The sequence below is a fragment of the Jaculus jaculus genome, chromosome 14, assembly GCF_020740685.1.
Source record: "Jaculus jaculus isolate mJacJac1 chromosome 14, mJacJac1.mat.Y.cur, whole genome shotgun sequence".
NCBI lineage: Eukaryota > Metazoa > Chordata > Mammalia > Rodentia > Dipodidae > Jaculus > Jaculus jaculus.
The window spans coordinates 16003600-16015733 of NC_059115.1; the positions used below are offsets into that span (position 1 = coordinate 16003600).

The following is a 12134-nucleotide window of genomic DNA, read 5'->3' on the forward strand; positions in this document are numbered from 1 at the left end:
GCCCAGGGGCCAGTGTGCGCAATGGCTTGGCTCCCAGCAAGTCCACAGGAGACCTTGAGGACTTCAATTCCCAGGAGAGACTGCAAAGCAGATGCCCTTGGGTTTATAGGAAGTGTACTGTGGTCTGGAGGCCACCTGGTGGCCAGGTACAGCCCTGCCTTAAGCCCCTCCCTTAGGGCAGTCCTGCCCCAGGGCCTCTAGAGGAGGAAACACTGGTGTGCCCTGGACCATGGAAGGAAATCAGACCTGGGAATCGGAAGCCTGGGCTCCCTCCAGGGACTGGCTAGGACCCCGAGAGACTAGAACAGGTGGGAGAATCTGGGGAAGTCCGATCTTGCCGCCATCAGGCCACACTGCCTGGAGGAAAGCTGAGGCCAGGCTCTTGGGACCTGAGGGCAAAACAGGGAAGATTTCTACATTCATTGACGGGGAAACTGGAGGCTGGGCCCCTTCAGAGGAGCCGTCAGGAGACCAGGATTCTTATCTTGGAGAGAGTTAGGGGTTGGGGGAATTGGAGGCTGGTACCCTACAGAGGAGCCGTCAGGAGACCAGGATTCTTATCTTGGAGAGAGATGAGGGGCTGGAGGCCCAAGAACAGGAAGTTGAAACCGGGGTCAGCCTCACGGTGGAAGGAACCTGGGGTTCCCAGGGAGAAGGGTAGAAATCTGGATGCTGGGACCAAGGGAAGTGGAAGACCAGGGTTTCCAAAGTGAAATTAAGGGAGGAGGGCTGGGGTCTGGCCCCCCCCGGGTCTGAGGGGGAAAGGCCAGATTCTGGACTCCTAGGTCTGACAGAGGAGGGGGGGCCTGGACCCCTGGGTGTGAGGGAGGAGGGCGGGACCTGGACCCCTGTGGGGAAGGGTGGATTGGGGCCTGAACCCTGAGTCTTCAGTTTCTGCCCAGGCCCATCCCTGGCCTCTGTGTTGAATGAGCTCCCCAGTGCTGCTACCCTTCGCTACCGTGGCCCTGGGGTGCTGCCCTGGGGAACACTGGAAGAGGATGAGGATGATGATGAAGGAAGAAGCATCCAGGCCTTTGCAGAAGCTGCCCAGATGGAACTGCATGAATCCCACCCTTCCAGGGAACTTCCCTGGCCTATGCAGGCCAGACGAGCCTATAGGTGAGGCCCCACTTCACCCAGACACAACCTTCGATCACTTTTTTTTTTCAAGGTAAGGTCTTGCTTTAGCCCAGGCTGACCTGGAATTGACTCTGTGGTCTCAGGGTGGCCTTGAACTCATGGAAATCCTCCTACCTCTGCACCTCCTGAGTACTGGAATTAAAGGCATGCACCACCATGCCCAGCAGGTCACTTATTTTCTTTCGTGTTTTTTTTTTTTATTTTTATTAACAACTTCCATGATAATAAAAAATATCCCATGGTAATATCCTCCCTTCCCCCACTTTCCCCTTTGAAACTCCATTCTCCATCATATCCCCTCCCCTTCTCAATCAGTTCTTTTTAAAAAAAAAAAATTTATTTGAGAGAGAGAGAGAGAGAGAGAGGATGGGCACAACAGGGCCTCCAGCCACTGTAAACAAACTCCAGACACATGTGTCCCCTTGTGCATCTGTCTTATGTGGATCCTGGGGAATTGAACCAGGGTCCTTAGGCTTCGCAGGCAAATGCCTTAACCACTAAGCCATTTATCCAGCCCTCACTTATTTTCTTTATGGTTTTGCCACCAGCCTAAACATCACTCCAGGGCAGGGCTTTACTTTTTTTTTTTGCGGGGGTAGGGGAAGAAGCAAGGTCTTATTCTATAGCTCAGGCTGGCCTAGACCTCACTAGGTAGACCAGGCTAGCCTCAAATTTGTGGTGATCCTCCTGCCTCTGCCTTCTCAAGTTCAGGGATTACAGGTGTGAGCCACTATTTTGGCTCTTTCCTTCCTTTTCTTGAAGCAATGTCTCCCCAGTTTTTCCAGCCTGTCCTAGTGATGCAGGATTTTGGGGCTCAGGAGGGGCTTCCCAAACTTATGAGCCCCAATATTGAGTTCTTATCCTACTTTAACAAAGAAGTGATTAAAAAACAGACTGAAGAAGGATAAATTGCAAATTGTTGAGTTTATTTAGTGAGAAATCACAAATTATGGGGTTTATTTAAGGAAAGTTAGGATCTAGGAAAGTCTGGAAGCAGGTGTGATGATGCACGTCTTTAATCCCAGCACTTAGGAGTCAGAGATAGGAGGATCATGATGAGTTCAAGGCCAGCCTGAGACTACATAGTAAATTCCAGTCAGCCTGGGCTAGAGAGAGACCCTGCCTCACAAAACCAAAATAATAATAATACAGTCTACAGCAGTCACAAGGACGTGGAAGATAGACACAGCATAGCTCATGAAGTTTATTTAAATAAGTCAAGCATGGTGGCACACACCTTCAATTCCAGCATTCAGAAGGCAGAGGTCGGAGGATCGTCGTGAGTTCGAGGCCACCCTGAGAGTTCAGAGTGAATTCCAGATCAGCCACACACACACAAAAATTAATTAGTCAAAAAAATATTTAGCTGGCAGGCTGGAGAGGTGGCTTAGTAGTTAAGGTGCTTGCCTGCAAAGCCAAAGGACCAGGGTTTAACTCCCAAGTGCCCACATTAAGCCAGATGCATAAGGAGGCACATACATCTAAGGTTTGTTTGTAATGGCAAGAGGTTCTGGAGCACCCATTCTCTCTCCATTGGCCTCTTTCTCTCTCTGAAGTAAATAAATAAATTAATTTAAAAAATTAGCCCGGTGTGGTGGTGCACTCCTTTAATCCCAGCACTCAGGAGGCAGAGGTAGGAGGATTGCTCAGAGTTCAAGGTCACCCTAAGTCTCCACAGTGAATTACAGGTCAGCCTGGGCTAGAGCAAGACCCTACCTCAAAAAAAACAACAACAATAATAGTAATAATAATAGCAATTATTGTTATTATTATTCTAGCCAGACGCACAGGGTGTGATTTCCCATTTTGGAGTTTCCAAACCCTTTTTTGTTCCTTTGACTGTTTCCCTTTCAGAAAGAGCCAGGCTAGAGAGCAAGTAACCTATGGCTCTGGATCTAGAGCTGCCCACTGGATCCGACTGCTTTCCAGGACCAAGGAAAAGATGAAGGAAGGCTTGCAGACCCTGAAGCCCTGGGCATGGACATTGAAGAAGATCGGGGGTGTGGTGGGGTCTGAGGGAGGCGGGCTGGGGCGCAAACTTTGGGTCTGTGGCTACCCTCATAGACAACCTGAGGTCTCTCTGCTGCCCCCCGCAGGCCAGTTTGGAGCGGGCACCGAATCCTACTTCTCCCTGCTGCGCTTCCTGCTGTTTCTCAACCTGACGTCTTCCGTGATTCAAGTCTGCATGAAGCTGCTCCCCACCTGGCTGGGTGGGCCTCCCCCAGGACCTCCTGGCAGTGACACGTCCTCACTCTGTGGCTCCTATAGCCCCCAAACTCATGGCCTGGTCTCCTTTCCTACCCAGCTCTTCAATTTACTGTCGGGAGAGGTAGGGGCCATGGACCCTGGCAGAGCCCTCCAAGCTTGCACAAGGTTTTAGTGATCCCTCACCCTCCCACCCTGGCCTCAGCATCCACCTACCTAGTCCCAACGTGACCTTGCTCTGCCTTTCCCTTCCTCAGGGTTACCTGGAATGGTCTCCTCTGTTCTATGGGTTCTACCCACCCCGATCGTACCTGGCTGTCACCTACCTGTGCTCTGTCTTTGCCACCGGCCTCATCTGCCTGCTGCTCATCCTGCACCGGTCAGTGACACCCACGTCTTGACTCTCTGATAGGAGGAGAACAAAGATGGCGGAAGCCCACTGCCTCTAGAATCCTGAGTGTTCCTTTCTTTTGAATTGAAATATATTTTTATTTATTTGCAAGGAGGAGGTGGGGAGGAGAGAGAGGGAGAATGGGAGTGCCAGGGCCTCTACCCACTGCAAATAAACTCCAGGTGCATGTACCACCTTGTACATCTAACTTTACCATGGGTCCTGGGGAATTGAACCTGGGTGCTTTGGCTTTGCTGGCAAGTGCCTTAACCACTAAGCCATCTCCCCAGTCTTGAGTTGAAATGTTTTTTGTTTTTTTTCTTTTTGGTTTTTCGAGGTAGGGTCTCACTCTAGCCCAGGCTGACCTGGAATTCACTATGTAGTCTCAGGGTGGCCTTAAACTCATGGCAATCCTCTTCCGTCTGCCTCCTGAGTGCTGGGATTAAAGGTGTGCACCACCACACCCGGCTCCTTCATTATTTCTCAATCCTTTCTGGTCTGTTGCTTCTCTGTTTGATCTCCCACATGTTTGTGGAACTGCCTCAGCTTGTCCCCATAGGTGTCAGTTTCCCCTGAATAAACCTTATGAATTAAGATTTCTTGGACTGGAGGGATGGCTTAGCAGTTAAGGCACGTGCCTGCAAATCCTAAGGACTCATATTTGGCTCTCCAGATCCCACACAAGCCAGATGCACAAAGTGATGCAATGCACAAGGTCGCACATGTGCACAAGAGGGTGCACGCATCTGGAGTTCAGTTGCAGTGGATGGAGGCCCTGGCCGCCAATTCATTCTCTCTCTCTCTCTCTCTCTCTCTCTCTCTTATATTAAGGGAAAAAAAAAAAGTGGAACAGTAAATCAGGTAAAGTGGAAAAGACCTGTAATCTCAGCACTTGGGCATTGGAGACAGGATAGTCAGCAGTTCAAGATGATCCTCAACTACACACTGAGTTCAAGGCCAGCCTGGACTACAGGAAATTCTGTCTAAAAAGGAAAGAGGCCAGGCGTGGTGAGTTTGACGCCACCCTGAAACCACATAGTGAATTCCAGGCCAGCCTGGGGTAGAGTGAGACCCTACCTCCAAAACAAACAAACAAAAGGAAAGAAAGAAATAGAAGGAAGAAAGGGGAATTGGCTTAACAGTTAAAGCACTTGCTTGCAAAGCCTGCCAGCCCGGGTTCAATTTCCCAGCACCCGGGTAAAGTGGAACCCAAAGCGGCGCATGCATCTGGAGCTCCTTTGTAGCAGCAGGCATGTCCCCCACAACCCCCACACTTATGCAAGTAAATAAATAAGACGTTAAAGGAATAAAACAGTAGTGTACACACACACACACACACACACACACACACACACACACGGCCCACCACCTTTCTGTTCACAGCACAGATTATTGTCACCTGATTTTTCACTGTACATAAATGGAGTCTCTGGAGATTATATCTATCTATATATATTTTTTTTGTTTCCTTGTTTTTTCCAAGTAGGGTTTCACTTTAACCCAGGTTGACCTGGAATTCACTATGTAGCCTCAGGGTGGCCTCAAACTCATGGCCATTCTCCTACCTCTGCCTCCTGAGTGCTGGGATTAAAGGGGTGCACCACCACGTCAGGCATTCTGGTTATATTGTGAGGGGAGAACAATCACGATTTGCAATCTAATTTTTGTGAGAGATGTGCTAAAAAGAACTAAATTGAGAATCTGAAGCCAGGCCTGGTGGCACTGGCCTTTAATCCCAGTACTCAGGAGGCAGAGGTAGGAGGACAGCTGTGAGTTCAAGGTCAGCCTGGGACTAAAGAGTGAGTTCCAGGACTACGTCTGCCACCACATGCATGTCTTTAATTTCTCCTTTTTCTCTGGAGCTCTGACTCTCTCTTCTAGCTTCCTGTGTTGTTTTAGGGTGTCTCTTCCCAGGTCTGTATCGGAAGGTCTCTTGGGCTTTGGTTGCAGTGACCTTTAAGATTGCTGCCCCTGTGATCCCATTTGTCCGGTAAGTAGGGTGCTCCTCACAGCGACTGTCTCCCGGGTCTCTCTTGCCAGCTCCGTGTCAGGATTGAAGCAGACGTTGTTGGCGGAGTCAGGGGTTCTGACCAGCTACAGCCACCGAGTGTTCTCAGCCTGGGATTTTGGTCTTTGCGGGGAGGAGCACGTGCGCCTGCGTCAACGCATCATCCTGTATGAGCTGCAGGTGCGCTCGGGGCTACAACTAGACACGACCCTGATGAGTTAGGGGTCAGGGCTTGGTTTGGAGATGGGGGTCCTTGGAGAAATGCTAGGCAGAAATTTCTTCTAAGGAGGCCGGTTCTGAGGTGTGATTGGAGTGGCCTCCGAGGGTTGGGGCTTCAAAAAGCTGGACTGCCCTCGGGAGGCAGAGGAAGGAGGGTTGTCATGAGTTCGAGACCACCCTGAGACTATATAGTGAATTCCAGGTCAACTTGGCCTAGAGGGAGACCCTACCTCGAACAACAACAACAACAACAAAATAATAATAAATAAATAAAATAAAGAGCTGGATGTTAACTCTAGGCATAAAATATAAAGGCATAGGCCTTTAATCCTAGCACTTCGGAGGCTGAGGTAGGAGGATAGCAGTGAGTTCGAGGCCAGCCTGGGCTAAAGTGACACCCTGCCGTGAAAAATAGAAAGGCAAGGAAAAATGCAAGTTAGGGACCTCGGGTGTGGAGCCCGGGATGCTGGGCTGGGTTGGGCCGAGCTGAGGAAGCCTGGGGCTTGCTTGGATTCTGGGTTGGGCTAAGGAGGGGCGGGGCTCGGATGCTGGGCTGGGCTGTGGAGGGGCAATACCCAGAGAAGCGAGTGGTCTCAAGGACTTTTCCTGGAGGAGGTGGAGTAAGGACTACATAAATCGCCGGAGGATGGGAAAGTCGCGGAGAGGGTCCAGTACCACCATTCAGAACTGGATTCGGGAATAGAGAGCAAGTAGTGTCTCTCCTGGGCTCAGGTGGAGCTGGAGGAGGCGGTGGTCCGGCGCCGCGCTGCGGGGCAGACGCTGGGCCAGCGAGCCAAGGTGTGGCTGGTGCGCGGGCTGTTCCAGCTGCTGGTGCTCGCGCTCCTCGGGGCGGCTGTCTACGGCGTCTACTGGGTCACTGGGTACACCGTGACGCTGCAGGTGCGAAGGGACTGGGGGAGGGCGGCCCGAGGCCGTGGAACCTACATTCCTGGGATCTAAGCAGCGAGAAAAGTCGCAGGGCCAGTTAAGAAGCCCGGGTAGGACCTTCACCATGGTTCTTTCCTCGGTGGTCGGGCCTTCCCTTCCCAGGAGACAGCCGTCGTCCAGCAGACACCGCTGCTCAAGCTTGCGGTGAATTATCTTCCATCCATATTCATCTCGGGAGTCAACCTCGTGCTGCCGCACGTGTTCAAGTTCATTGCGCCACTGGAGGGCTACACCCGCAGCCGGCAGGTCGTCCTCATCTTGCTCAGGTTCTGGATTCGTGGGAGGGGCTGGGGGCTGCTGGGAGATGGGGTCGAACCGACGACGGTGGTCATGAGTTTTGATGAAACTGGGCGGCCGAGCGTGGTGGCGCACTAGGGAGGGCACAGGTGGGAGGATCTTGGTATCTTGGTGAGTTTGAGGCCAGCCTAAGACTACATAGTGAATTCCAGGTCAAAAAAAAAAAAAAAAAAAAAAAAAGTCTGGAGAGACGGCTTAGTTGTTAAGGTGCTTGCCTGCAAAGCCTAAGGATCCAGATTCGATTCCCTGGTGCCCACGTAAGCCAGATGTACATGGTGGCACATGCATCTGCAGTTTTGTTTGCAGTGGCTGGAGGCCCTGGAACACCCATATTCATTCTCTCTCTCACTCATCTATCTCAAAAAAAAAAAAAAAAAAAAGGGAAGTTCCATGGGCATGGGATCCTGGGAGTTAGGGACTCCTCAAACCTCCCTGTGAAAGCCGGGATTGGTGGTGCACACCTTTGATCCTAGCACTCGGGAGGCAGAGGTAGGAGAATGAGTTTGAGGCCACCCTGAGACTACATAATGAAATCCAGGTCAGCCTGAGCTAGACTGAGACCTTACTTCCTTAAAAAAAAAAAAAAAAATCTCCCGGGCTGGAGAGATGGCTTAGCGGTTAAGCGCTTGCCTGTGAAGCCTAAGGACCCCAGTTCGAGGCTCGGTTCCCCAGGTCCCACGTTAGCCAGATGCACAAGGGGGCGCACGCGTCTGGAGTTCGTTTGCAGAGGCTGGAAGCCCTGGCGCGCCCATTCTCTCTCTCTCCATCTGTCTTTCTCTCTATGTCTGCCGCTCTCAAATAAATAAATAAATAATACACAAAAAAATTAAAAAAAAAATCTCCCTCTGTCACTGGGCTCAGTTTCTTCACGTGATCAGCTCTACGCAAGCTGTCACTGCGGTCTTTCACTCCACTTTCCTCTCGCAGGACCGTGGCCTTGCGACTCACCTCCCTCCTGTTCCTGCTTATCTCTCTCTGGGGTCAGATCACTTGTGGGGGTGATGCCACGGCTGATGGATGCAAGACCTGTGGCTACAATTACAAGGAACTCCCGGTGAGAATGCTTCCGGTGCACATATGACCTTCCTGGAGGCAGGACCATATAGGGCCTGAAATCCTGGGTCCCTGGAAGTTGTTGGGAGTTTGGGGTGCTGAAAATGAAGTGGGTACTTGAAAACACTGAAGACCCTCACCTCCACCTCAGGAATGCAGGGGTCTGGGAGGTCTTACATGGTTGCTTGCAATTTTGGAGCCTGTGATGCTTGGGCCTCCAGGTACCTGGCTCTTGCCTTATCTGTTTCTTTCTTCTTCAGTGCTGGGAGACTCGGCTGGGCCAGGAGATGTATAAGCTGGTGCTGTTTGATCTGCTGATGTGCCTGGCGGTCACCCTGTTGTACCAGTTTCCTCGAAAGTGAGAGCCCCACCAGCAACTCTTTGTAGCTCCACCCCTTTCCTTCTTTCCACCTAAACCCTTGAAGATGCTACATGGCACATGGTAGGCAAGAACTACCACTGAGATATTTATTTATTTTGAGAGAGACAGACAGAGAGAGAGAGAGATAGAAACAGAGAGAGAGAATGGACGTATCAGGGCCATAAGGCTTTGCAAGCAAGCACCTTTAACCACTGACCCATCTTCCTAGAGAGAGAGAGACATATACATACACACACACACACACACACACACACACACACACATATCCCACAATAACTTTGTTTATTTTTGATTTTTCAAGGCAGAGTCTCACTCTTGCCCAGGCTGACCTGGAATTCACTATGTAGTCTCAGGGTGGCCTTGAACTCACAGTGATCCTCCTACCTCTGCCTCCCAAGTGCTAGGATTAAAGGCGTGCGCCACCATCCCTGGCTCTCTCTTATCTGTTGGGGGGAGGGGTTGAGGTAAGGTCTTGTTGTAGCCCAACCTGACCTGGAGTTTACTCTATGTAGCCCAGGCTGGCCTCGAACTCACAAAGGTCCTTTTGACCTAGGCCTCCTGAGTGCTAAGCTTACAGTAATGAGCCGCCACGCCCAGCCCTGGCTCATTTTCAAAGCCCGGTTCTGATTCCCTGAGTACCTTGCCTAAGTGTGCAGGCCCCACCCTGCTATATGTTAACTACTTCCCTTTACCCTGTCCCTGCTGCCTTGATTCCTCTGGCTACCCCCTAGATTATCAACCCCCCCCCCCCACACACACACATACACTTCCACATGACTTTGGAAGTCTGGCCTCTCTTGCTCACTGTCTTTGGAATGATGGGTGACATGGAGGAGGCAGGGTGAGGGTGAGGGGAAACCCAGGATGCTATCTTCTGACTGTTTTTCCTCACCCTTCAGGATACTCTGTGGCCTTTGTCCTGGGGCCCTGGGACGCCTGGCGGGGACCCAGGAGTTCCAGGTGCCCGACGAGGTGTTGGGGCTCATGTACTCACAGACAGTGGTCTGGGTGGGGAGCTTTTTCTGCCCCTTATTGCCTCTGATCAACACCGCCAAATTCCTGTTGCTTTTTTATCTGAAGAAGGTGAGGAGTGGGTTCTGAGCCTGCAGGTGCTGGGGCCTGTACTGGACTAGGGAGGAAGGATGCTGGGGCTTCCTACTGCTGCGTCTTGAGGGAGAAAAGCACTGGAGGACAGAGCCCGGGGAGGAGGAGGATCCAGGCATTCCAACTTCCAGAGCAATCAGGGTTCAAAGGAGATAGAAACTCTTGGATGGGGGAGTAGGGGGGGGCAGGGTAAGAGGAATGAGAGAATCACATGGGTCTCAAGAGTTTCTTTTTTTTTTTTTTTTTAATCTTTCCCATCCAGATCACCATCTTCTCCACTTGCTCCCCAGCCTCCCGCACCTTCCGGGCCTCCATGGCAAATTTCTTTTTCCCCATCATGCTTCTCTTGGGTCTGGCCTTCTCTGCCCTGCCCGTCCTTTACAGCATCTTTCTGTAAGTGAACGGCTCCTGCCCACCTCCCTCCACACCCCCACTTGATTGAGTCCAGCCTGTCTCTTTCTCCAGGATCCCACCTTCTAAGCTGTGTGGCCCATTCCGAGAGAAGTCATCCATCTGGGCACAGATCCCTGAGTCTATTGAGAGTCTCCCTCAGACAGCGCAGAACATTCTTTACTTTCTGGGGACCCAGGCTTTTGCTGTGCCCCTTCTGCTAATCTCCAGGTGAAGGGGTCCAGACTTCTTAGTTTGGATGGGTGTGATCTGGGGACCCTTACCTGTGTTTGAGAGAGGAAGGTGCTGAACTCCTAAGTCTAAGGAAAGGAAGGCTAGGGTGTGGAGTTTGGATCTAAGAGAGGAGGGGCTGGGGTCTGGACTCCTAGTCTGAGGGAGGAAGCCTGAAGGGTGGATCCCTGGGCTGAAGGGAGGAGGTCTGGAACTTGGATCCCTGACCTGACCTGAGTCTGAGGGAGAAGGGCTGGGGTCTGAATCCCTGGGCTCTGAGTGAGAAGGGTTGGGGTTTGCACACCTGGGTCTGAAGGAGGAGAGCAATGGGAGGGAAGATCAGTATCCCTGGGGTCTTAGGCAGTAGGATCTGGAAGAGAAATCTAGAGTCTGAAGGGTTTTGAGAGTCCAGTCCCTGGTTTCTAAGAAGCCATAGGATGAAGATAATCTAAGCCTCTTCCGAAGTTTCTTCCATCCCAATTTCTCCAGCATCCTGATGGCATACACGGTGGCTCTGGCTAACTCCTATGGACGCCTCATCTCCGAGCTCAAACGCCAGATAGAGACAGTGAGTTGAGCTGGTATCCGGGAAAGGGGTTCTGGGGAGAGAACATGTGCTTCATCAACCTCTCTTTACCTCCAGGAAGCACGGAATAAGGTCTTCCTGGCACAGCGCGCTGTGGTGCTGAACTCGCAGAACGGGGCTTTCTGACCTGCCTGGCTCGAGCTGACGTCCCACTTTGAGCCCCGAGATCTGTCCTCAGACCCTTGTATGCCTGGAGGTTTCCAAGTCTTCCCAAGTGACCTCTCAATTGCACAACTTAATTGTATCAATAAACTCAACCTAGTGTGATTTGTTTTGGGTGGTTTAAAACAAATATTTTTGTCGCTGGAGAGATGGCTTAGCGGCTAAGCGCTTGCCTGTGAAACCTAAGGACCCCGGTTCGAGGCTTGATTTCCCAGGACCCATGTTAGCCAGATGCACAAGGGGTCGCACGCGTCTGGAGTTCGTTTGCAGTGCTTGGAGGCCCTGGCGCCCTCATTCTCTTTCTCTATCTGCCTTTCTGTCTGTGTTTGTCGCTCTCAAATAAATACATAAATAATGAACAATAAAATTTCAAAAACTACTTTTAAATTTTGGGGGGATTTATTAATTTTTAAATTAATTTATTAATTAAAATTTTTTGTTCATTTTTATTTATTTGAGAGCGACAGAGAAAGAGGCAGATAAGAGAGAATGAGTGCGCCATGGCCTTCAGCCACTGCAAACGAACTTCAGACGCGTGCGCCCCCTTGTGCATCTGGCTAACGTGGGTCCTGGGGAATCGAGCCTTGAACCGGGGTCGTTTGCTTCACAGGCAAGCGCTTAACCGCTAAGCCATCTCTCCAGCCCATCCGATTTATTTTTATTAGAGACACAGAAGGGGAGAAAGAATGGATGAGCCAGGGACTATAGCCACTGGAAACATGCGCCACCTTGTGCATATGGCTTATGTAGCACTTGGAGAATCAAACTGGGGTCCTTAAGCATCCTAACTATGCCAACAGAAATTCTGGGATTAAAGGCGTGCGCCACCACGCCCGCGGGTGTTTTGTTTTGAGGCAGTGGGATCTCACTCTGTAGCTCAGGCTGGCCTAAAACTCACTAAGACCCTCATACCTCACTCTCCACAAAACCGGTTTTGCTAGGCGAAGCGTCACCGCGTACATCCCTAGTTCACCGGATGTGCTGCCCTGTGTCTGCGTGAGCACTAGACAGGTATGCC

At 51.1% G+C, this 12134-nt stretch overlaps 1 protein-coding gene across 3 annotated transcripts; it reads left to right on the plus strand.

Moving 5' to 3' along the window:
* Positions 1-184: 184 nt before the first annotated feature.
* Tmc4 (transmembrane channel like 4) lies at positions 185-11221 on the plus strand. 3 transcript variants are annotated; one of them, XM_004671518.2, is made up of 15 exons: positions 185-308; positions 903-1119; positions 2995-3140; positions 3237-3469; positions 3603-3724; positions 5777-5924; positions 6696-6863; positions 7014-7177; positions 8136-8262; positions 8522-8619; positions 9543-9726; positions 10010-10140; positions 10213-10368; positions 10858-10936; positions 11012-11221. In XM_004671518.2, the coding sequence occupies exons 1-15, from the start codon at positions 230-232 to the stop codon at positions 11078-11080; spliced, it is 2121 nt and encodes a 706-aa protein (XP_004671575.2). In that variant the 5' UTR covers positions 185-229; the 3' UTR covers positions 11081-11221. The 3 variants fall into 3 exon arrangements, with proteins under 3 accessions (XP_004671575.2, XP_044989949.1, XP_044989948.1); XM_045134013.1 differs by having other exon boundaries at positions 193-308; positions 892-1119; XM_045134014.1 differs by lacking the exons at positions 9543-9726; positions 10010-10140.
* The last annotated feature ends 913 nt before the right edge of the window (positions 11222-12134 follow it).

What these genes read in the sequence shown, in the direction of transcription:
- Tmc4 (XM_004671518.2), top strand. Translation starts at nt 230, where the DNA reads ATGGAAGGAAATCAGACCTGGGAATCGGAAGCCTGGGCTCCCTCCAGG. An exon ending in CTGCTGCTCATCCTGCACCG is followed by an intron (nt 3,725 to 5,776) that starts GTCAGTGACACC and finishes CTCTCTTGCCAG; the next exon opens with CTCCGTGTCAGGATTGAAGC. An exon ending in TCATCCTGTATGAGCTGCAG is followed by an intron (nt 5,925 to 6,695) that starts GTGCGCTCGGGG and finishes TCCTGGGCTCAG; the next exon opens with GTGGAGCTGGAGGAGGCGGT.